General features: G+C 55.7%; 8 protein-coding genes across 8 annotated transcripts; 4 read left to right on the plus strand and 4 right to left on the minus strand.

Annotated features, from left to right (window-relative positions):
• Positions 1-1104: 1104 nt before the first annotated feature.
• PUNSTDRAFT_120866 (galactose mutarotase-like protein) lies at positions 1105-2785 on the plus strand (the record flags this gene model as incomplete). Its single annotated transcript, XM_007384477.1, has 11 exons — positions 1105-1164; positions 1220-1360; positions 1413-1465; positions 1512-1534; positions 1602-1682; positions 1734-1870; positions 1931-2028; positions 2085-2281; positions 2342-2432; positions 2493-2674; positions 2727-2785. The coding sequence occupies 11 exons, from the start codon at positions 1105-1107 to the stop codon at positions 2783-2785; spliced, it is 1122 nt and encodes a 373-aa protein (XP_007384539.1).
• Positions 2786-2873: 88 nt separating this feature from the next.
• PUNSTDRAFT_134960 (cytochrome P450) lies at positions 2874-5170 on the minus strand (the record flags this gene model as incomplete). Its single annotated transcript, XM_007384478.1, has 14 exons — positions 2874-3026; positions 3077-3093; positions 3147-3175; positions 3239-3480; positions 3550-3729; positions 3783-3833; positions 3888-3946; positions 4001-4296; positions 4349-4428; positions 4488-4539; positions 4597-4642; positions 4700-4727; positions 4775-4882; positions 4934-5170. The coding sequence occupies 14 exons, from the start codon at positions 5168-5170 to the stop codon at positions 2874-2876; spliced, it is 1578 nt and encodes a 525-aa protein (XP_007384540.1).
• A 561-nt stretch (positions 5171-5731) lies between these two features.
• PUNSTDRAFT_68965 (cytochrome P450) lies at positions 5732-7920 on the plus strand (the record flags this gene model as incomplete). The annotated part of the gene is made up of 13 exons (XM_007384479.1): positions 5732-5901; positions 5954-6050; positions 6108-6370; positions 6428-6514; positions 6572-6734; positions 6794-6916; positions 6981-7083; positions 7142-7228; positions 7284-7318; positions 7369-7415; positions 7471-7593; positions 7649-7678; positions 7743-7920. 13 exons carry the CDS (start codon positions 5732-5734, stop codon positions 7918-7920), a joined length of 1506 nt encoding a protein of 501 aa, XP_007384541.1.
• A 3657-nt stretch (positions 7921-11577) lies between these two features.
• On the plus strand, positions 11578-14126 carry PUNSTDRAFT_126549 (glycoside hydrolase family 25 protein). Its single transcript, XM_007384480.1, has 9 exons — positions 11578-11969; positions 12037-12222; positions 12280-12376; positions 12445-12663; positions 12736-13068; positions 13125-13231; positions 13291-13534; positions 13598-13809; positions 13872-14126. The coding sequence occupies exons 1-5, from the start codon at positions 11786-11788 to the stop codon at positions 12749-12751; spliced, it is 702 nt and encodes a 233-aa protein (XP_007384542.1). The 5' UTR covers positions 11578-11785; the 3' UTR covers positions 12752-13068; positions 13125-13231; positions 13291-13534; positions 13598-13809; positions 13872-14126.
• Positions 14127-14821: 695 nt separating this feature from the next.
• PUNSTDRAFT_144115 (uncharacterized protein) lies at positions 14822-16060 on the minus strand (the record flags this gene model as incomplete). Its single annotated transcript, XM_007384481.1, has 5 exons — positions 14822-14920; positions 15019-15137; positions 15201-15444; positions 15506-15717; positions 15784-16060. The coding sequence occupies 5 exons, from the start codon at positions 16058-16060 to the stop codon at positions 14822-14824; spliced, it is 951 nt and encodes a 316-aa protein (XP_007384543.1).
• A 904-nt stretch (positions 16061-16964) lies between these two features.
• On the minus strand, positions 16965-18060 carry PUNSTDRAFT_144116 (uncharacterized protein; the record flags this gene model as incomplete). The annotated part of the gene is made up of 5 exons (XM_007384482.1): positions 16965-17003; positions 17063-17166; positions 17230-17476; positions 17542-17753; positions 17814-18060. 5 exons carry the CDS (start codon positions 18058-18060, stop codon positions 16965-16967), a joined length of 849 nt encoding a protein of 282 aa, XP_007384544.1.
• A 738-nt stretch (positions 18061-18798) lies between these two features.
• PUNSTDRAFT_144117 (uncharacterized protein) lies at positions 18799-20068 on the minus strand (the record flags this gene model as incomplete). Its single annotated transcript, XM_007384483.1, has 5 exons — positions 18799-18932; positions 18993-19096; positions 19194-19437; positions 19530-19735; positions 19822-20068. 5 exons carry the CDS (start codon positions 20066-20068, stop codon positions 18909-18911), a joined length of 825 nt encoding a protein of 274 aa, XP_007384545.1. The 3' UTR covers positions 18799-18908.
• Positions 20069-20690: 622 nt separating this feature from the next.
• PUNSTDRAFT_114048 (uncharacterized protein) lies at positions 20691-23048 on the plus strand (the record flags this gene model as incomplete). The annotated part of the gene is made up of 8 exons (XM_007384484.1): positions 20691-20867; positions 20931-21069; positions 21134-21233; positions 21329-21447; positions 21514-21628; positions 21694-22723; positions 22802-22939; positions 23007-23048. The coding sequence occupies 8 exons, from the start codon at positions 20691-20693 to the stop codon at positions 23046-23048; spliced, it is 1860 nt and encodes a 619-aa protein (XP_007384546.1).
• Between the last annotated feature and the right edge of the window lie 1009 nt (positions 23049-24057).

A 24057-nucleotide genomic window follows, 5' to 3' on the forward strand; every position in this document is an offset into this window, starting at 1 on the left:
AACCTCCCACAGATACCTATCATCTCCTCTGCTGTCGGCGGTTATGAAACCGGTGTTCTTCAGGATATTGGTGCAGCTGTCGAGCTGGAATCAAAGGGCATTCCTCTTCTTGACGAGAACGGAACGGCCTTCGGTGGGTTGACAAATCATAGGACCATATAAGGCCTCCCCCATTTACGTTTTTCCGCTTCCTTGACTTCGCTTACGTCTCATGGGGGTCCACATGCGATGGCATCCTTCTACTTGTATGCAACGTGCACGGGTACGGAATACCCAATACTATCGCTGCGGCAGTTATGAATGGACTTGATCATTTGATCATTGTCCGCGCGATGGCGTATCGGACAGATACTGGCGGTCCATTGATCTGCTGATCCACGTCTAGGAAGGCGAATGTTGACAAAACGTCCGACTTTAGCTCGCAAGCGTACTAGTGCGGTGGTGACCAGAACCTGGTCTGAACGACGAGTACGCCCGTACGACACAAGCGTTTTCCCTGCTTCCGATATTGATCGTCAGGTCTGTCACCCTTTAGAAAGATTCCGTCGACCATTTAATCAGTCTGCTCCTTCCGGTTCGCCGCGGTCCGTACGGTTCGGCCCTGATACGGAAGGAGGTGCTCCGACTCCTGCTCACTGAGCCTAGCTTCATCGCTCCGTATTCAGACCTTACTCAAGCAAGGTCATGTGCGTACGATTTCATGGGCGGCATTCACGCCACGCATGTCATGCGGCAACCTATTGCCATACATTATGCGTCTTCCTTCCCGATGTTTCTCCTTCGCTCACTTGTGCTCGCCAGTACGTATGTCATGCTCCGCTCATTGCATTGGACCAGAACAAGGTCTGGGATACCGGATTCCGGGATCCAGAGGATCACTGGCTCGTCGATGACGCCTTTCCGGTGTTGAAGGAATGCACCGTCCTCCGGAATTCATCACCTGACGGACCACGTAGCACCTCTTATTGCAAGGTGAGCCTAGGTCGGATACTGTTAACTACTCCTTCATTCACGCGATATTGCTCCAGCAGCGGTTCTCGGAACCGTAACCACCATGGCATAAAGACCAATGGTATGAGTTCATGTTCTCCGCTATCAGGCGCCATGCGTCTATCTATTCTTGCCTGCCTGTCCGTTGTCCGGGGCGCTTTGGCTGCTGAATGGGTGCGTTATTTTATGTGGCTTACGGAGCGCCTACATATTTACATTTGAAGTCTAGCCGTTCGACATCACCACAATCACCGCCACGGATGGCTCCATAACAGCGAGATTTGTCTCGCTCGGAGCTACTATGACTGAACTCTGGGTGAACGACAAGTTCGGAAAGCAAAGAGACGTCATCTTGGGATACGACGACAACGTAAGTCCTGCCACAAACCACGATGAATTTCATTCTGAACCTGTGATGCCAGTCTCAGCTTCTGTATGATCCTGCACATCCGGTCTTCAACCCCGTTGTTGGGAGGTACGATGACGTTCTCGGTACATTGATCGCGCTCAAATCTCCTCAGATACGCCAACCGCATCAAGAACGGTACGTCGATTCAAATGGATTGTTTCGCATCGTGATGTCGCTCAGAACAGTTCTACCCTGATAACAGGAACGTTCTCGATGCCCATCACGAAAGACGCACAGCCGGACGAGCCAGGAGTTTATCACATTACGACGAATGATCATGATGGTACGTACATTGGCGTTTTACCGCGTCAACCCAGCGCTTACAGGCGATCAGGTGCGGACACCTTGCACGGTGGGATATACGGGTGGGATCGACGAACCTGGACAATTGTCGAGAAAACCAGTAGCAGCGTGACATACATTCATTACGACCAAGGGGATGAAGGATTTCCAGGTATTGTCATCACAACGGTATGCGACTTCTTTGTATCCTCAGCACCACATCTATGCGACTGACGAGTTTCATGTCAGGCTACGCACTCCGTGCATAACGGCGGGAGACTTCAGACAACTGTGCATGCTAACGCAAGCGAGCTTACACCCATCATGACGACGCAGCACGTCTACTGGTGACTGTTCAGTGAAGGGGTTTTTCCGAGGCTTCGCTCACGCGGTTGGTATATAGGAACCTCGATGCATTCCAGGGCAGTGAAGACATACTCGACCACACTTTGCATGTCGACGGCTCGAAGGTCGTCGCCGTCGACAGCAACGCTATTCCGACAGGATCATTTATCAACGTGACTGGCTCTCCCTTCGACTTTAGAACGACGCAGAAGATAGGAGCGAGGTGGAATGAGACGATCAATCTCTGTGGCGAAGGTGAGTTTGTGGATGTTGTTGGTCTTACGTCCAAAGTCGAGCACCGATGGCCATGGTTAGGATGTCAGGGATACGACAGCTGTTGGATATACGATCATGCGGAGGATCAGAAAGCAGGGGTGACACTATCAAGTGACGTCTCCGGAATAAGGTGGGCAGTAGTATCTCTCGTCCGGTGCATCATTTTGTTGAACTGGGTCTTCCGTGTTAGACTCGATATCACGACAAATCAGCCTGCTGTTCAAGTTTATACGGCATACTGGTTTGACACTCCGCGAAAAGTAGTACATGGTGGCCCTTCGCTAAATTACACTAGCTGGTCCGCGGTAGCAATCGAGCAAGAAGGATATATCGACGCAATCAACACCCCGGAGTGGAATGTAGATCAAATCTGTGAGTATTCGAATTAAGCGAACTCCGGCTCTGATAACTTATGCACTACCAGATGGACCAGGCAAGGATTTTGAGTGGAGCGCAACGTATAAGTTCTCAACATTCACTTGAAGTTATTACGTAGATATTGCACACCTGTGTTTCCATGTGTTTTGATTGTAGCCTACAGGTATGGACCAGCCCAACGTCAACTGAGCGTCTACAACCGGTGCACTTTGAGAGGTAGCTGAACGCCTTCGCTTTCTCTCCCTCGTATCTTCGGCTTCACCGTGTTGCCACCAAGATGATAGAAGTCAAGGGGCATTCCAGCATCTTCGAAACGGAACCGCAGCAGCATGACGCTGACAACAATCTGTGCGCCTGGGTTAGCATACTGTGCACGACATCCACAGGAACACAGACTTGAAGTTCCGTCAGTGCTAGGTAGAGCAGTCAGTATGAACGTCGGTAAATCAAAAGATAATGTACTCACCGAAAATTCGACCCAGGCAGACTTTTGGTCTACGAATGCCGAAGTTCCGCCAGTATCAATATTGAATTCGTAAGGACGCTCATGCGACGCACCCATCGCCGAAGGTCAAGGTGTGGTCCTGAGCCCTGATTGAAAGTGCGCCTTCAGGCAAGCCATTGGGCTCGACCCAGCGTTCAGGACGGAATACTTGAGCATCGTCTCCCCATAGCTGAGGATCCACATTGATACCATCTCGGACTGGGATATTGATAGCCTGTCCTGCCTTGACATGAACATGAGTCAAATCGGTGCCCAAAATGGGGTACTGCAACGGAATCACGTCGTCTTGCTCAGCCTGCAGATGGTCAGATATGGAGTTACACTCGATAGGGAGCCCTAAAATCCCCACAACGCGACTTATCACCATCAAAACGGCCTTCAGCCGCAGCGTCTCACGCGTACAGGCCTCAAGGTACGGCAGCGTGTTCGGATTGGACAGATCTTGAAAGTTAGGCTGTCTACCGTTCCTGCGTTCGAAATCGAGCAATTCCTGACGTAGTTTGTCTTGAATGCGAGGCTGACGAGCCAGCTCAAGGAGCATTTCCTACGGAAGCAAATCAGTCAGCGAAGCATTTCCCATATCGACTTGACACGCACTGATATCATATTAGCCACCGTTTCTGAGCCTGCAAAGAGTATTCCGATGATCTTGTAGGCTTTTCGTGAGGATACGGGTGAACACTATAGACGCTGCTCGTGTACCTGCGCAATGGCTTCGGGACCCGTCAACCCGGCTTGGGGACCTCCTCTACTTTGCCCATCTGCGGAAGATCCGCATGAGATCGTATTGCTATGACGAAGGCGTGGAGGCGAACCGAGGAGTTTGAGGATCTTTGCATCCATGCGCGAGCTCCCAAGCCCTTCCCGCAGAACACGATACGCTATACCACCCAGCTCAAGCTGCAACTCATCGGCCCATCGTTTCATCGGGGTAGGTATAAGATTGAGAAGACGAGGAAACTTTGAGACCAGAGCTCCAAAGAGTGTTGTAATCACAGTGGGGCCATCGTCCGCATCGGGGGCGTTAGTGAATCTCTGTAGTAGCTCGGGTATGATGGGTTCCGTCGCACTGCAGTTGTACGCAAACATGGTCATGCTGATGGCGTCCATTCTAACATGTATGTTAGGATCCCGTTGCGAATTATTATCATGAGAGTACGCACGTCATCACATGGATCGTAGCCGCGATGTCGAATGCGGATGATTTCTTCCCGTCCAGCATTGTTTCCCACTTATCCACAAGCTGGCGTCCAACCATTGAGCACGGGAGCACAACGACGTGGTACTGATGGCACACCGTACCTGATATGCTAGATCGTAGAAAATATGCGAGACCTCTTCGACGGACTGATTACTTGATATTATCACATGAGCATTAGACACGTCAGTAAAACACCGTGGATTCACTGACGAGAAGGCAGGGTTGAGCATCCGTCTCTGTCTCTTGTGTTCCTCTCCTATGGGCGAGTGTTACAGGACTTAACAGTAACGGACGCTCGACACCAGAAGCGTACCTTCTGCACAGAACAACCCGTTTCCGAACTGCAATATAGTTTGTAACAAGACAGAAGCTAGCATGAAGAACTGACCCATGACTCGAGTACAATCCTATCAATCTCAGGACGAGGAAAGTTTGATGCGTTCTTCGTCAAAACGTAAGATGCTCCTTTCGGGTCTCCCATGATGAGCAACGGCTCCTGAGCAGTCATATGCTTAGCTCATTTTCGGGAACGCTTTCAGTTGCGTACCAGCAAGGGCCCGCGCAGCTTGTATGTGCACCCGTAGCGGTGCGTCCACCGGCTGTATCGAGTACCGACGCGCGCTTTGCGGACATCCAGGCTATGTCCAGCGAGGAAGCTAGGAACAGGTGGCTGAGGAAGGTCCTTCAAGCTCCATACGTATCCCAGGTGCCGACGTATTGAGCTCAGAGCAAGTAGACCACACGCGATAGCTATCGCAGGCTTAATAAGGGCGAGAGAGTCCATGGTGGAAGAAAGGACAACGCATGCAGCTGCCACGGTAGCTCAAAGGGTGGTACAGTCATGTTGTATCCATTCGTAAAGCAGTCCCAATGCCAAATGGGATAAATACGACGGACTGAGCAAGCTCAGGTGGGGGCAAAGCTGGGAAGTAGGCGCAGCGATTGCCGCAGGTTGCGTCCAATCAATTGGCTTGGGCCGGCACTGCTCGCGGCTTGATCGGCATCTGCTCTGTGGCGTATTCAAATGGAGGTTGGATGTGAGCGAAGAGGCGTTAGGCTAGGTTGACCTCCATATGCAGTACTGAATAGCAGTCCCAGAAGTCCATCATGCAGTCCATCATGCAGTCCGTCTTCTGTTTCGCTCGATGCAGGACTGCAGCGGGCCTTTTCCAACCTTCTCGGCAATTACATAATTAAGACGCGTGGAGTACGTTCGTGTTCGTTGCTCGTGGTGGCAAGCAAGTGACCCGTCGACATTAGCGTTCGCCGCTGCGTGATTTCTTATCATCTTCTCTATCCCTCCCCCGCTAGGCTCTACCACGAAACAATATCTCGCTGGACTGGAATGATTGTGCATTTCGACAGTGGTCTTTTACGCCTCTGGATCGTCGTCTTCTCGTTTGGTGTCTTCGTAGTGGCGCTAAAGTGGGCTAGAACTCAGCGAGCGCAAGCCTTAGCTCTACCTCCAGGACCTATCGGACACTGGTTGTACGGCTTGAGGCCAAATCCAGCAGGGTGAGTGCTCCTCATTCAGTAACACTGCGTCAGGGGTTTGAACGATATGCAGCTTATGGCGTCAGTTTGCCGAATGGACGGAGATTTATGGACCCGTGTTCTCCTATCGTCACGGAAGTCAAGTCGTCGTCGTAGTGGGGCGCTACCAGGTACGCCAGCTGAGCTGGATACCATTCCGTGTAGTCACATTCTCTCGAACAAATCAGGCTGCGGTGGAAATAATGGAGAAGCATGGCGCTGTCCTATCTGACCGCCCACGCACCGTTGCAGCAGGCGAAGTGCTATCTGGCGGTATGCGCCCTCTGCTTACCCGTGCAGGTGACAGGCTTCGCAAGATACGGCGTGCGCTGCACACACACATGCAGTACGGCACGTCCGCAGCGTACTCGCCGATCCAGTTTGAAAATGCGAAGAACCTAGTTTTGGATATAATGCAGCGGCCCGATGACCATATCAACCACGCGCGCAGGTATGTGCTAACCTACTGTTAGTGATTAAAGGATAGCCCGCATTGAGTTTCTGCAAGGTATGCTGCGTCGGTTGTGATGACCATCACGTATGGCAAGACGACTCCCACATCCTACTCAGACCCTGAAGTACAGCGCGTGATACGGTGGGTTGTGATTTCATTAAGACGACATAGGGGTCATTCTGACGCTTCTTGTACAAGGTGCCTCTCACGTATCGGCCAAGCAGTAACACCAGGGCGCTACCTGGTCGACAGCTACCCAGCCCTTCGGTACGTACCCGGATATCTGCGCCAATTGAAGGCATGGCATCGCGAGGAAATGGAACTTTTCTGGGGGCAGGCACAGAATGTGCGACAGAAGATGGTAAGCAGGCAGCGGTGCGTCGTCTGACGCGTGTAGTTCAGCTTTGTTGCATCCATTAGACTCGAGGCGAAGGACAACCGTGTTTCGTCACGTACTTGATGGAGAACCAGCGAAACTATCAGCTGTCTGATAATGAACTCGCCTATCTGGCAGGCGGTATGTTCGGAGCCGGCTCGGACACGGTAAGCTGATCCTTGGTTTTCCAACGAGGACAGGTTTCGTCCAGTATCATGACCACACCTGTAGACGGCGGCTGCTATCAGCTTTGTCATAATGGCTGCAGCGCTTCATCCGGATGCCCAGGCCTGTGTGCAGTCAGAGATCGATTCTGTGGTAGGTCCCGACAGGAGTGAGCCAAACCAGATTATACTAGATTATCACATCATTACTCACTTGGTATACCCTAGTCCCGGACTTCAGCGATGAAGATTCGCTGCCTCGGTTGAGGGCCTTCATCATGGAGGTACTTCGATGGCGCCCAGTTAGTATAGGAGGTGAGTAAATGTGCTGCATGGTCACATGGAAGGAACTCACAGAAAACATGTCGAGGTTTTGCACATCGGGCGACGGAAGACATAATTTGGGTAGGGATTCTCTGGTGTAGTCGAACGTGACTGAATTAAACTCTCGTTAGAATCGATACCGTATACCTGCTGGGGCAACGGTCATAGGAAATCACTGGTGAATAGAACATGTGCGATTAAACGCCAACGTACTCACTGCTATCGGATGCTAGGAGCATCGCGCACGACCCCGACATGTTCAAAAATCCGGATACGTTCGATCCGCAGCGGTGGTTCACGAACGGAGAGCCGTCATTGAGCGACGCCAGAATCTTCACATTCGGGTTCGGGAGGAGGTAAGTCCTGTGTTCCGTCCCTCTGTTGCACGTGTTTCGTCCTGATGTACCGCAGGGTCTGTCCTGGGCAACATATTGCTAACAGGTGCTCGCGTATAGACTTTGGTATGCGACATGTCCGTGCTGACTCACGCGACGTGTTCTGGCAGATCCGTGTTCATCACCGCTGCGATGCTCCTATGGTCGTTCACTATCAGCGAGGATCCATGCAGGCCTATCGATTCGATGGCGATGACAGACAGTGCGAACGTGCACCCGCTGCCGTTCTTCGCCAAGTTCCATCCGAGGCGAGATAATCTGCGGGAATTTGTTCAGACACCGACGTAGGGATAACAAATCATGACTCAAATATAACGCGAACGAGCGTCACGACATCGAACTCGTTAGTTTTCTATATATTCAAACCTTATGCAGGTGAAGAATGCAGGTTTACCGCGATTGTGACCTTCTCAAATGTCGCGCTACGAGTTCGTTCACGAGTATTTACCCGCACCGCACACCAACTATGGGCAGACTTGTCGCCACGTGTGTCTTGATTGCGAATAGCAAGAGCACGCGGAAGCTACTGCTGATAAGCCTACGTGATTGAGTCCGACGAAGGCTAGCCCGCCTCTGGTAAGTGGAAGAGTACGATGATTCCTCAGTCACAACCATCTCTGGAACGGCGCGCTTCAGCACGCTCAATCCTTTTTTCGAGAGGCCCATGCAAAACCTCAAGGTTAACGAACAAAAGACCGGTTAGCCTTCCCCGTTTTTGAGCTGGCAACGCATCGTTATCTCGGCGCAGCACGTATCGAAGAATGGCATCACGACTCATGGATTCTTGACGTGTAGCTCGCGAACCGAGGACCAATCCATGGAAAAGTCCCGCATTCCCATGTCCCGGTCGTACCAGCGCTCGTACCCCCCTCCAAGGCTAAGGCCATGATACTAGATCGCGAGAGGAAGGTAGCGATGCTGTGGAAGCTAGGCAGGACACCACACACCGTCGTCCCTGTAGAAGGTAATCGAGTGGCTTCACCAAGGGGTCGGTCCACCCCAATGAACGGTCACTATCGGGGAGTTCGAGTAAATCGAGAGGGTCGATTCAGGCAACACATCACAGTGCGATGCAAAGAGTTGCCAAGCCATGCCCGAGAGTGTGGCGCAGTCAGAGCACGAGGATTTTGAGCAAGGGCTAGAGCCAGGTTCGGAATCGCGGAGAGCTTGAGAACATTGCAGAGAGCTGGGTATGTAACCTCACCGCGCCTGGGCCCTAAACAGGGACTGCCGCACATGCCACAGTGGCGAAGATAATATCACGCCAGAGGAGGCAGACTTGGGTCAAAGCCTGTGGCCAACCTGCAACCAAGGAGCATGAAGACCCATACATATATGCTCCATGCTTTGCAGCAGATCAAACAAAATATTCATTCGTTCTCGAGGGCCTTCCAAGGATCTTTCATCCTCGTAGTCTTCGAGATGACAGGGCCACGACAGGCAATGGCCTTCCTCAAGCTCGAGCAGGGTGGTGGGCGAGCGCGAAGAACAGCGAACTCGTCACAGATATGCACTGGATATGCCCCATGTTACGCTACAGATCCATCATGCGGGCCGACCTGTCCCCTGGAAGTACGTCTAACAAGTGCGTGTAATCGTCTGGGGGACCGGGGCATCATGAGCAGTGAGAACGACTAGAGCTCCGTCAAGTCGGGCCGCATCACGTACACGTACGTCATGCAACGAGCTAGCGGTCATGCTGCATAGTTAATCTGGGGACCATCTTTCACAGCTAAACTCAGAACGATAGACACTGGCGCCAACACGCGTTCAGCAAGCCGGTGCATGCCGAGTAGAGGTAGGGGTCCCCTGGCTCCACATGACATCGATGTCGCCGTTGGCTTGTTCGTGTTTCGTGGTTCTGTACTACTGTAATTTTACGACCTTAGGTTCGGTCCGCCCTCGGGGGGACAGGGGACAGCTGCAAGTTCGGGCCCGTGGGAAGTTCGCAAACTGACTGTAGTCAGTGTGCAGTATTCTCACAGTAGGAAATACAATTCCCACGGTCAGTTCAAGGCCTGGATATTGGTGGCGGGACAGGGGACAACACGGGAAATTAGGTTCAGTTCAGGTTGCCAGGGGACAGGGGACGAACCTAAGGTCGTAAAATTACAGTACCGATATGCCTGGCAATCGTCGACACATTTCTTCAGACATAAAAGAGCTCATAGTCAGCCTCGTCTCGCGAGGCTATAAACCAGAGAAGGTCGCGGAAATCACACAATGCAGTCGGAGGACGGTTTTCCGAGTGTGGTCGTTGGCATGTAACACGGGCAAGGTGGAAAACAAGCCTTTTCAAGCTGGTAGACCTCGTATCTTGAATGGATTGGACTGCGCGGTAGGTGCTGATACTTGATATGTCCATTGCTCACAAAAATGCCAGTTCATCGAAGGTTGCCTAGAGCGTCAACCGGACATGTATCTCGAAGAACTGCAACACGAATTGTTTGAGCTACGCCAAGTGTCTGTATCCACTGACACCATATCCCGGACTCTCAAGCATAGAGGATGGACATGCAAGGGTGTAAGTCAATCATTGCCTCCATTGTACCACCCTCTTACCTGGCATTGTACAGATCTCTCGAACAGCGATAGAGCGAAACGAAGAACATCGCGCAATGTATCAAATACGCATGGCGCAGCACTACCACGCGGAGCAGCTTGTATTTGTTGACGAATCGGCATTCAACAAGCGCACTGTGATGCGCCGAAAGGGATGGGCACCGTCCGGTCACAGAGCCCGACGGAGCGACTGGTTCATTCGTGGCCGGAGGTATTCGATTCTACCTGCTCTCTGGCTCGGGGGCATACTCCATCTTGATGTTCAAGAGCGCTCATACACTGCCGCTCTCTTCAACGAGTTCATCCGTGGTCTCCTTGATGAAATGGAGCCGTTCCCTAACCCGAAGTCAGTAATCGTGATGGACAACGCGTCCATCCACAAGTCTGAGGCTCTCAGAGACTTAGTTGAAGCACGGTAAGTGGGTCAGCCTTGTTCCCGCTACACAGGGCCTTACTAGAGTGTAGTGGTATGCGCATCGAGTTCTTACCCCCTTACTCGCCTGACTACAACCCAATCGAAGAGTTCTTTTCCGCGATGAAGGCCTCATTACGGCGTAATCTGGATGTTGTCCGAGCTGAGCTTGCGGGCGACCATGCTTGCGATCCGTATCGTGTTATTTGGGAGGCCGTATTCGAGGCTGGATCCCCAGAGAATGCGGAGGGATGGTTTAGGCACTCCGGATATGTGTAGCGCATCAACATACCATGCTTTCTCGACTTCACGATACTGCAGCATCGCACAGCAGCACTATCGGACCCCCGTACACGCCCCACAGGTCGGCTTCTTTTCGTCAGCGGCATGCGTCGGCTTGCCTAATGAGCGTTGTCGTCAGTGTCTATCGTTCTGAGTTTAGCTGCAAGGCTGCGGTCAGTTTCGAACGAGAGAACGCTGGATGGATCCGATGGATCTCAGTAGTCTTGAGGATATAGCTCGCACGCCACACGAAAAAGGCTCGGATAAATGCGGATCTCACAACCTCGATTCACATCGATATCGTGTCCAGCGACTCCCTGCTGCTTTGCGGGTCGAAGGGAATGGATCTAGAATCGCGAGCGGCGAGCAACACATTCGCGAACCTGACACTATGAGACGTAAGAATACTTACACCTTAGCGCAACGTATCGATGGACGATACCGTACTGCTCGAAGGCTACGGTCGAAAAGGGTTATCTGACGCCTCTCCGCGCGCCTCTCTGATGCATCTGTCAAACGGCTCCTTTAACGCCTATTCTTGGTCACCCTCCAGTCAAATTCGAGGGGATTCGAAGGCGGCGCATAGCCGGTACCTTGCGGTCGCAGGCTCAGTACCTCCCACGCTGGCGTTCTTTAACAAATACCCCGTCTCCTTATGCCGTAGGGACCACTCTACTCCACCTTCCGCTCGACGACCGACTGGGTGACACTTGGGGCGGCATTCGAAAAGCTCATATGTCGCTATGGCACGATGCTCGGTGTTGCATGTGCGTCTCCTCCGCCACATGACTCCAGAGCCGTCACTGGCGGCTTCTCTTCGCCACTTCCTCGACGTATAAAATTGACCATGGAACGCGAGTATGGAGTTGTGCCGAGGTAGAAGTCTCATCGAACAGGATGAAGCTCTTCTTGTCTCTGCTCTCGTCTGCAACTGCCGTTTCGAGCGTCCTCGGCGCTGTGCTCGACAAGCGTGCCAACCCGAAGGGCATCGACGTTTCCGCCTACCAGCCTAGCGTCGACTGGGCAACGGTCAAAGCGAACGGCGTCTCATTCGCCTACATCAAGGCCACAGAGGGCACCAGTACGTTCTATCCCCTTCGATCTTCCTCGATCTTCGTTCCGAAGGATGTTTTAATACCGGCCATTAGCCTACACGAACGCCTATTTTTCCAGCCAGTACACGGGCGCGACGAACGCCGCACTCATCCGCGGCGCATATCACTTTGCGCACCCGGACTCGTCCTCGGGCGCGACGCAGGCGACTTATTTTCTCGCCCATGGCGGTGGGTGGAGCAGCGACGGCATTACCCTCCCGGGAGCACTAGATATCGAATGTCAGTTTTCTGTATCGGTCTGGTGCGCACAACCTGATATCAGCGCTCGCGATATAGATAATCCTAGCGGTGCCGAGTGCTACGGTCTGTCCGCTTCCGCGATGGTGTCCTGGATCAAAGATTTCAGCAATACCTACCACTCAAAGACCGGGGTGTATGTCTTCCTCCTCCTCTTTTCCCTGTCGTCGCCTTACGTCCAAGCTGACACCGCATCTACACCAGATACCCCGTGATCTACACCACCACCGACTGGTGGACGACCTGCACCGGCAACAGTGCCGCCTTCGGCTCGACGAACCCGCTCTGGCTTGCTCACTTCGCGTCGAGCATCGGTACCACCCCCGCGGGCTGGAGTTACGCCACCTTCTGGCAGTACGCCGATTCCGGGACGAATCCGGGCGACCAAGACGAGTTCAACGGGTCGATGGCCGGCCTCCAAGCGTACGTACAGAAATCAAGGAACTTGGTCGTTTATTCCTCTGCTGAAGAGCCTCCGTTCATGATCGTGCACAGGATCGCCAAGGGCTGATCATGTCTGACGAAGAGCGGAAAGGGTTAGCTGCCATTCGTTGTATGGTTCGTACAGTACCGCGATCGAGGCGAGAGCGACGCAAGGCTGGTACGATCACATTCGCATGTACATAGCGCACATATAGCAGTTCTACGAAACTCAGCGAGAGTTATACGTACAGCTAGCGGATCGAGCGAACAGCGCTTGAGAGCAGGGGTAGACAAGGGGCGGCAATTACAAACAAGCAAGGAGCCTAAGTGAAGAAGCACGGACAATGTAGAATAGCATGGAGTCCAGTGATCAGCTCAGTTGGCGATCTGAACAGCCCGCAGCGCCTTACGATATTGGGATGAGCATCGATCACTGGAAAAGGAAGATGGGAGAGACATACGACACGGTGATAGTTACCGCCAAAGGCGGCGTTGAAAGCGTCCACGTCCCCCGTGAGGATGATGACGTCGTCGCTGTCCACGTATACGAGCGACGCCTCGGTCTCGCCTGCAAACGTCAAGATTGTCAGAATTGAAGGGAGGGACAACGCGGAGGGCTGGACGTACTGAAATCGGTGTTGGTCCACTGCGCATCGAACAGGCCATTGGACGACGCGTAGGTCCAAATCGCGCTCTCCGTGTCCGGGTGGAGCCCCGTAGCATCACTGTACGAGTTGGGGGCGTCCCTCGCGGGGGAGCCGGCGGGAGAGCCTTCGACACTCCCGAGGTAGGCGTAGTTGTAGGAGCCGGAGAAGAAGTCGTCCGAGGTGGAGGCAAAGCCGGCGATAGCGCCGAGGTACGGGAAAGTGCCCTGTTATGCGGGGGGTGTCAGAGGACGGCGGGAAGCAGATGGGCAGAAAAAGATGGCACGTACGGAAATCGAGATGTCGAACGGAGAGGACGGGTCCGTGGTCGTGAACGAGATGGCGAGCGCATCGGCCGGGTCGGACGTGACGCCGTACTCTCCGAAATCGTTGAGCGTGGCGCTCACATACCCAAGAACAATCGCACCGCCGTCGATGTCTATGACCTGGATCGCGCCGGTGTACGACACGGGAGTGCCCGAGGGCGTGGAACGCTTGGCCGCTACCCATACATTTCAGATAAAGACGAGGGACGGCTAGGATTGAAAGAGAGGGGGGACGTACGTTCGGACGGGGACGCACGCTTGGGGCGCGAGACGTGGCGCGGCTTCTTGAGGGGCAGGCCACGCGCGAGGCGCTCGGCGTTGCTGCGAGGGAGCACCTCGCGCTTCGCTGCGCCGCCATTGGCGTGCGCGGCGATGACCGACGCAGGGGGGTTGAGCGAGAGGCCGTCGCGCGCAGCGATGTTGACGGTGCGCGTGGGGGCGACGGCGCCCGCGAGAGCAGGGGCAAGAGCAAAGAGAGAGAGGGCGGCAAGGAACTTCATTCTTGTACTTGTGTGTAAAACGAGTGTGGGTGGACGGTTAGGTGGTGATGGTAGCGTAGTCTATAGGTCTAGAGTCTACGCAGCGAAGGAGAGAGCGTCGAGGCGAGAGAAAAGAGCCAACGCGAGCATGGCGTAGAATATGTTGGGCCTTGGCAACAATATTAGCCTCTCACACTGACGTTCTGGGGTATCTGAGAATGAAAATGTCAGAAAATTGATAAGAGATATATTGAGTTCGGCGTCTCGGTCCCGCCGCCGCTCGATATGGAAGGAGGCCCCCCTTTTCCGAGGCCCCCTCGATATGGAAGGAGGCCCCCTTTTCCTTTTCGAGGTTGAAGGCGTAGCTCAACATCGACGTTGAAGAAGTACTCACCCAGGTGATTTTCAAGCCTGCAAGTATATGAAGTAGTGTAGGATGCTATACGGTTCACGATGTGGACAGAAAAGAGGTGGCTACGGAGCCCTGATATTGATTTTGTCCTGTCAAGGAATTGAATTGCCGAACACAGGAGTAATCATACACAAACGCCGTGTATTGTTGGTCGGCCAGAACGATCCCGGCAGCACCCAGAAACATGCTTCTAATGTGAAAACTCGGAAGAGCAAAGACGGAAGGAAAGATGAGGTCTTGCTCCTGCAGCCTGTTTTGTTGGCCTCGTCGGGTATCAAAGAAATGCTCGTGCGCTTTTTAGACTACGATGTGGACACCGAGCACGGAGGAGTCGGCATCCGTGAGAGGCGACGAAGACGGGGTGGTGGTATCATCAATCGGGATGAATTGGAACGCCTGTGACAGAGGGACAGGGAGGTTGGTGAGTGAGGGTTCGGACAGGTTCGAAGGGTGGTGTAATGCCGATAGAAGTGGTAACAGGAGGGTGAACGTACGATCTGGAAGGCGACGCCGTAGGTGCTGATGAAGCTGTCGAGGTCGCCGGTGAGGACGATCGCGTCCTCGTCCGTGGAGTAGGCGAGCACGGTCGGGGGCTGGTCGACTTGGATCTCGGCTAGGTACGAGCGGCATCAGCGCACGGAATCGGCAAGGAGGAGGGGGAGGGAGGGACGCTAACCGTCGTTAGTGTTGATCCACTGCGCGGCGAGCAGGGCGCTGTCGGTGTCGTACGTCCAGATCGCGCTCTCCGACGACTCTTCATCGCCGCTCGCGTCCGAGAACGAGTTGGCGACGTCGACGGCGGGGGAGCCTGGAGCGACTTCCTCGACGCCGGTGAGGTACGCGAAGTTGGCCGAGCCGGTCGAGAGATCGTTATCGTCGCTGTTGTAGCTCACGGTCGCGCCGAGGAAAGGGTACGTGCCCTAAAATGCATCATCCAAAGGTGAGAAATGAGGGAGGAAATGAGGGACAGAAAACACGCACGTCGATGGAGAGGTCGAAGGGCGTGGTGGGGTCCGCGGTGGTGAAGGTCACGTCGAGCGCATCGTCAATGTCGTCCACGACGCTGTACTCGCCGAAGTCGTTCGTCGTCGAGCTCACATAGCCGAGCGAGCTGCCGTCGTTGTCGAGGTCGATGACCCGCAGCGCGCCGTGATACCGAACGGGGGTGGCCGACGTGGTCTGACGCTTCGCGGCTATAAAAACGATGCGATCAGCGACACGTGGTACATACTGAAGGGTTCGTGAAAAGATAGACATACTTTGAACACGAGAGGCACGAGACGTGCGGGAGGCGCGGCGCGGCTTCTTCAGCGGGAGCCCGCGCGCGAGGCGCTCGGCGTTCGTGTGCGGGAGGGGGAGGCGCGGCGGGAGCGGCCTCAGCGCCGACTTGGGCGGGTTGAGAGAGACGCCGCGTGGGCCGAGGTCGACCGCGGCGCGTTTGGCGGTGTCCGTCGGTGCGGGCGGATTGAGCGACTGCGCTTGCGTGCCCGTGATGGCGACGGCGGCGAGGAGGGAGATCGCAGCGAGGAACTTCATCTTCAGGAGGTGTACTTCCAACGGGAGGTGAGTTGGAGGTCATGGAGGAGACGATGGTTAAGTACGCGTTTTCCTGAGTGAAACCGCGTTGAACTGCCGGGTCGTTGAGTCTCTTCGCGATTCAGGAGGGGAGGCGAGAAGATAGTCCTGGTCGAGACACCGGTACGCTGGTATGTTTTGGACATACCAGACCCTTTACGATTGGTCGATTGGGAAGGTGAAAAGCGCTTCTCTGTGTCTCAGTGATCCCGTATGTCATATTCTCCGGGAGTGAAATGGCGAGTGACCTCGTCGTGTGCGTCGGTTTTGACTCTGAGTGAAAATCGCGGGGCCGAGTTCTTCCCGTCTCCTAGTGCTCCCAAAGTGCCGGTCATGAGTGCTTGAGCTCTGGAGGGCAGCGGCAAGGGTTCATTCGGCTGGAATGAGAACACGTCGTATCGGGGAGAAGGAGGAGGAATTTAGCTCGGAGCGGACAAGCCGTATCCGGAAGGAACGCGCTCCTTCCTTTTCGAGACTCGACGCGCCCCTTCGGTTAATGTAGTCGCAATTCATGAAGCAATGACGCCTTACGGATCGATCCAACGGTCTTCTGAGACCGCAAAAGAAGACGCCAGTGAATGACGGTCTCCGAATCATAAGTACTAGATGTACAACTCGTATGTCTCAGCAGGGCAGTATATGTGTTCGTATTTTGTCGAGCTACAACAGTCCATGATGAATTCAAGAAAATTTCGTGTACAAGTATACTATTTTTCGAGCATATGACGATTCTAGCGGGGCCAGATTAAGAAGATGCATAAGAGTCCATGCACGGTGGCATAGGGATCATGTCCCAACTCATAAGCTCGGAGTCCGTATAACTATGTGAACATGGAGATCGGATGCAGTACCATCTGCGAGCCAATCAAGGAGCTGTGCCATCGCTCGTGACGAGAGCGAGCCCCTGCGCATAAGTAAGTCGTCAGCCTCAGTGCGCGGTGTGGAAGGGAAGAAAACACGTACGACGTTGGCCGCGGCTCCGTAGGTGTTCACGAACGTGTCGGTGTCGCCAGTAAGTACGAGCGCGTTGTCGTCCGACAGGTACATGAACTCCAGGGGCTGGAGCGCTATATCGTGCGGCCTTGTGTCAGCAAACGAGGAGCGATACGAACGGGGGACCAAGCGCTCACTGCCGTCGGTGTTGACCCACTGCGGGGCGAGCAGGTTCGTCGCGGTGACGTAGGTCCAGATCGCGCTCTCCGAGTCCTCTTCGAGCCCGGTCATGTCGGTGTAGCTGTTGGACACGCTGGTGGCGGACGAGCCGGCGTCGACGTCGTCGACGTTGGTGAGGTAGGCGTAATTGGACGAGGGGTAGGACAGATCGTCGTTGTCGCTGGCCGAGCTGACCGTGCCGCCTAGGAACGGGTAGGTGGTACCCTGTGACGATTGCGGCGCGATGCGAGTCAGCGGACGATCAGTTGACGGCGAGAGACAAAACACACGGTGACGGAGATGTCGAACGGTACGGTGACGTCCGAGGTGGTGAAGGAGACCTGAAGCGCGTCGTCGACGTCGTCGACAACGCCGTACTCGCCGAAGTCGTTAGGCGTTGCGCCGACGTAACCGAGCGGGGTGCCCTCGGTGTCGTAGTCCACGACCTGGAGCACGCCCGAGTACGTCGTGGGCGTGGACGACGTCGTCTGGCGCTTCGCGGCTACGAGAACATCCAAGTATAAATTGTGCGATCGAATGGGACGGAGGGGAGACTACAAACTTTCGACGCGGGCAGGGCGCAGAGCACGAGCGCGGCGGGGTTTCTTGAGCGGGAGACCCCGCGCAAGGCGCTCGGCGTTGGTACGCGGGAGCGCCTCGCGTGGCACGTTCGACTTGAGCTCCGCCTTGGGAGGATTGATCGCGGCGACGTTGCGCTTGCCGAGGTCGACGGTGCGCGTGCGCGAGGGCACGACAGCGATAGCACTCGCGCCGACGACGAGGAGGGAGAGCGCGGCGAGGAACTTCATGTCTTGGTTCGAGTCAAGATGAATCGAACGAGCCGACGGGTGATTCGGTAGGGTGCGTGCGGGGGTTTAAGTACGCGATTCCCGGGAAAGGAGCAGAGCGGTGAGCGCGTCATGCGCTTGATAGAGACGATACAGAACCAGAGCATCCCTGTCTCGCAATGGGCGCATGTACCAGTCATCCATTGCCCCCCCCCTCCGAGGCAGATGAATGCTATGTTGGAGTAAAGTCTCAACCTTTTCGTCGTTCGTTCCCCAATTCCAGGAGTATCGACTGAACGCAGCGGCTATATCTCCTGTCTCGCGGCACGCAGACGGTAGCGGTCTTCTTGCTCGTCCTACGCGTCGGAGGAGGCGCATGCACCAAAGGTGGAGGGACAAAAAAGAGGCCTTCCCTGTCTCGCAACACGACGGTCACGCGTGTTGCTGCCCGGACGAAGGCCAAGATCGAAGAGGCCAAGATCGAAGAAGGAGTTTAGAAGTGAGTGAAACGTTTAGCCTTTGCGCCAGAAGCAAATGTCGAACGGTGTTGACGTGGTCCTTCCGCGAACGTCCCTGTCTCTAGAACCTGCGAAGAACTTCAGACTGGGGCAGAAAAGGCCGTGGGTGGCGTTCCGTGTGAATTTCTTGCGCGGATTGCCGGGTGAAGGTAATGACGTCATACTTGTCACTTTCAGCCTTCGGAGGTTTCGGCCCCGAGGTGTCTAAAGCGTTGATCATCAAGCCGATGCAAACCACAAGATAAATTGAGCAAGTACAGTAACATAACAACAGCGCACCGGAAGGCTCTACAGCGGCGGAGGAGAACAAGACGAGAAAACCCATGCAGTTCCCGCTATTTAAGGTCGCATCTAAGCCTGAACAAACTCGAACGCCTGCCAAGACACCGTTTGAGCCGAGAGACGAGGATACGACGAGAGGAGCGGTCAACGTACCACGACGGTGGAGGTGCCGAAGTTGGCGTTGAATGCGGCGGGGTCGCCCGTGATCGCTACGGCGTTGGCGCTGGGGACGTACAGGAGCGTCACGGCCGGTGTGCCTAGGGAGAGGAATCGGGGTCAACCACCGCACCAGTTCATTTCAGAACAGAACGAAGATAAAGCACGTTCACCGTGACAGGAGAAAGATTCACGCACTTCCGTCGGTGTTGACCCAGCGCGGGGTGAGCGCCCCGCTCGCGCTGTCCCAAGTCCATACCGCGCTCTCGGTACCCTCCGTAATGCCGGCGACGGCCGAGTACGAGTTGGGCTGGATGGTGGCGGACGAGCCGGCGGGAGAGCCGGAGACGCCCGTGAGGTAGGCGTAGTTGTACGCGCCCGGGCCGAAGTTGAAGTCCGTATTAGCGAAGCCGGTGGTGAAGCCTAGGTCCGGGTATGTACCCTACATAAAGCGCAGAGGCAGAGAGGATCGGAGCAAGAGCATGCGTTAGTACGACGTCGCTGACGTGTGCGCTGGGTGATTAGGGTACGCACGGAGATGGAGATGTCGAACGGCGAGGACGGGTCGGAGGTGGTAAACGTGATGGTGAGCGCCGAAGAGATGTCGGTCGTCGTGCCGCCGTACTCGCCGAAGGAGGTGGGGGTGGCGGCGAGATAGCCGCGCACGGCGTTGTTGTTGTTCGGTTCGACGACGCGGACGACGCCGGTGTAGGCCACGCTCGAGGCCGTGGCGCGTTTAGCTGGATACGTATGTGAGCGTCAACGTCAGGGGTACGGAGGGTAGATGGGGAAGAATGGAGAGGGCGAATGGTATGAAGAAACAGACCTTGGTAAGACGGACTTGGCGAACGACGATGCGGCTTTTTCAGAGGCAGACCACGCGCGAGGCGCTCGGCATTGGTGCGCGGGAGCACCTCGTCACGCGTTGAGGCAGCGGCGGCTTCCACGACCGACAGCGGAGGGTTGAACGAGAGGCCGTCGCGCGAGGCGAGGGTAGACGTGCGCGTCGGCGCGAGAGCGTTCACGCCAGCAAGGGCCGGTCCGAGAGCGAGGAGGGCGGCGAAGAACTTCATGGTCTTGAAAGAACGAGTGTGAGGGTGGTGCTGAAGTCTATGGCTCTATGGAAAGCCCAAGGCTCGAAGACGAGGGACAAGAGAGAGGAGCCCAGCGGCTTCCTTGATTAGCCTCGTGCGGATTGTTCTGGACCGCATTATTGGGGCCTTGCACTTTTTTCACAGAAAAGTGAGGACGAAAAGGGGATGAAGAGTATAAAATGATGTTGCGATCGACCTGACAGGACGACTAGCCGAATACGGTCATTGTCGATGAAAGGCGCGAGACGACAGCTTTTCGCAATTGGAATTCCCAAGCACGACCGCAATGAGAGCATGTTTCGTCGGAGTCTATTCTTTGTCTAGCTTGGATCGTGCGGAATACCTGGCGAGGACGAGCAACCTACAGGGGAGCGCTGAGAATAAGCCGATGCGGTCGGAGTTCGGGACACGTGGCAGTCGTGAGAAATGCACATTATCTTTATTTTTACATTTAATCCGAAGGCGTCACCGCACGCGCAATTGCAGTGATCGCACTCCGATTTCCCCAAGTCCATCTCCGACAACTCTTGCTTTGACAATCATCCATACACTCCGAGGAAAACACACCCTTCTTGCTTGATCAAGCAGCTGCTCTACGACGATGACGAGCGACGAGCAGTGGGATGACAGCGACGACGTCGAGTATGCGCACATGAACGAGGTCGTACCTGGCCTCTGGATCGGCGACATCCAAAGCGCGTCGGACGCTGAGGCTCTCAGGTCGAAGAACATCCACAGCATCCTCTCCGCGATGCGGGGGCGGGTCTCTATCCACCCAGTGAGCACATCCAACCGCCCATCCCATCATTGGACGCTGACGGCAATGAACTGTCCTTTATAGACGTTCATACACCAGCAGATCGCGGTCGACGACGAAGAAGAAGCCGATATCCTCCCGCACCTCGTCCCCGCGATCTCCTTCATTCAAGCCGAGCTTGAGAAAGGCCGCGGCGTGCTCGTCCACTGCCAAGCCGGCATGAGTACGTACCACTATCACGACGACCACCACAAAACTCGTTTTTAACATATGCGCTCTATTTTTAGGTCGAAGTGCCACAATCGTCGCCGCCTACCTGATGTACTCCCAAAACATCGACGCTACCACCGCGCTTGCCCAGCTGAAGCAGGCGCGGCCCATCGTCCAGTGAGCAGTGAGCCCTCCTTCTCCCTCCACCCTCAGTCCGCGCGCCCCTCCTAAGAGGACGGGGACACGCATTCCAACATGTGCCATCTTCACAGACCGAACGACGGATTTCTGTACCAACTCGAGGTCTTCTACGCCGCCTCGTTCAAGATCACCCGCAAGGACAAGACGATGCGGATGTACTACCTAGAACGCGCCGTAGGCGAGATGCTCAGTGCGTGCTCCCCTTCACCCTCCTCATACCATATTGTTCTCTTCGACTGACGATGGAAGTGTGCAGACGGCGAAGGCCATGCCTCCACCGACATGTTCGCCAAGTTCCCCCGCACGCCAGGCGACTCCGGCCCTCCCACGCCGATCCCACACAAGCGCCGCATCCGGTGCAAGATGTGCAGGTCAGTACTATCCCTTCCTCACCATACGACACGCATCGGCCCCGGTTCTGACGCGTATAGCACAGGCAAGAGCTCGCCACGCGCGAACACATGCTCGACCACGGCCAGCTCGGCCCACCAACGCCCGCCTCCGCCTACGCGCTCTCGCCCGCCGCCTCGCGCCGCCAATCGGCCACCTCCGACCGCCGGCCGTCTTTCGGCCTCGCGCAGCAACCCCGCCCGCGGCTCGGGTCGAGCTCGTACGCCGACACGCGGCCCCGCCGGCCCTCCCAACTCGGCAGAGAGGGCGGCGGCGGGCTCACGGGCCTCTCCATGTCGGCGCTCGAAGCGGAGGAGGACGCGGTGGTGGACGACGAGGACGACGAGCCGGGGAGCAGCACCGCCTCGCCCGCCTCGCCCTCCCAGCCTCAACCTTCACCCCAACCGCACCCCTCGTCGCCAGGCTTCCGCTCGCGCCTCGACTCGCGCGGCTCCCTCTCATCGTCGACCCGCCCCATCCGCGCGTCGCCTCTGACGCTCGACCCGAGCGCGGGCGCGGGCGTCGGCCGGCAGATGTCGGACTCGATCACGGCGCTCGAGGCCGCCACGGGTGAGGGCGGGGGAGAGGAGGACGGGGCGGTGATCGAGGAGGAAGAGCTGGACGATGCGGAGCCCGTGCCGGCGCGGCCGACGGCGCTTCGGGAGAGGAGACGCTCGAGCGATTTGGGGAGGAGGAAGCCGAGTTTTGGCGCGAGCTTTGGGGCGTTGACGATGTCGGCGATCAATCCGACGCCGAAGACGGAGGGCGCGCCGAAGGCCGTTTCGCCGCCTCCGCCGCAGAAAGCCGTTCCGCCTCGACAGCAAGACGCCGGGCAGGGAGGGACCACCGCGAGGCAGTTCAGCAGTTCGAGGGACATCGCGGCGGAGTTGATGGCGAACCCCAAGTTGGCCGCGTTGAGGAGCCCGACGGGGTTGCAGATGACGCCGATGCAGGCTGGCGGCGGTGTGGCAGGGGGTTCGCAGCAGCAACACCAACAGCAGCTACAACAAAAGATGGCCGCGAACGTACCCCCGATCTTGGCCGATCCGAAGTGTAGCGGGTATTTCCTCGAACCTGTGAGTTCTACCACGCTTTCATCTCCCCTCCCGCGTCTCTTCTGATCGGGGCGATGCGGGCGGGTGATTTTATGATAGATGAAGTGGATGGAGCCGTTCCTCGAGTCTGGCCAGCTCGCGGGCAAGATCGTGTGCCCGAACAAGAAGTGCGGTGCGAAGCTGGGGAATTACGATTGGGCCGGGGTGAAGTGTAGTTGTAAGGAGTGGGTCACACCTGTGCGTGCTGTCTCCTGCATTTCTCATTCCTCGCTATGCATTTGCGTTTCTGACGGAGGTTTGATAGGGATTTTGCATCCATCGGTCGAAGGTGGACGAAGTCGTTTGAATATACGGGAGCCAGGGTTGGCTGACGCTGTACATATGCTTCTCATATGATGTCGATGTCAATACCCGCACCGTCGTCGCGAAATCGATACCTTGGAAATGCTGCGGCGTGCCCTTCCGACCTGTTGTCATTCGGTGCTGTCTGTGCCACGATATTGGGAAGACGGCTCCATCCGCGTTCGAGGTGACAACATCGTATCAGGCTCTTTCTTAGATGCATTGAGTGCAACGATATGTTCCGGTTGACGAGCAACACACTCAACGAATCATGTTTCAGGCCACCGACGAGCGACATCTATGAACCAAAGCAGTACCCTAGGATCCGGAACGCGGCTCGTGACCAAAGAAGCTTGCTGAGGTCGTGAAGATTGAGCCAGGACTCGAGCTCGGGGACCGTATGTGAGTGTTCCAGACGTATATGATACGAACATCAGTCGCCTTAACCTCTCCTCGGTGTCCAGGCCCTTGATCCGGCGGAAGGTGCGGCCTCTAAGTCGCGACAATCTTGCAATCTGCCCCCCCCCCTATCCCCTTTTATCCTCTATGGCCCCTTCTCAGGTTAAACCTGCGCTGGAGCCTACGCGGGCGAAGACCATCACGATGTCCAGATTGGAGTATCCAACGCGTCCTCCCCCCCCACATCCCGGGGGCGTCCACGAGGAATCGATGCACAACATGTTCGGTATGTATTTCCCTGTACATCACGCACGCGCTCGCGCATGGAGCGTGACGGGGCGGCCCACACGAAGCTGATATCACCCGTTTTTTTTTTCCCAGGTACAATGTAACGCATTACCGGGACCTACGGTGAAGGGGCGCCCAACGTCTCCTCCCCATTCAGTCTCTCAACCGGATCAGCTCTGCCTGTAGCTCATGACAGAGCGAATAAACGACAGACGCGTTCCGGACGAGACGTCGTGGACCGCAGTGCGTGTCGTACCCTAGCCCCGGAGCTTTTTTCCTTCGTTCTGCCCGTTTTTCCTCTACTTAGGGGGGGGGGGGGGGCGGGG

Source organism: Punctularia strigosozonata, assembly GCF_000264995.1.
Source record: "Punctularia strigosozonata HHB-11173 SS5 unplaced genomic scaffold PUNSTscaffold_7, whole genome shotgun sequence".
Taxonomy (NCBI): Eukaryota; Fungi; Basidiomycota; class Agaricomycetes; order Corticiales; family Punctulariaceae; genus Punctularia; species Punctularia strigosozonata.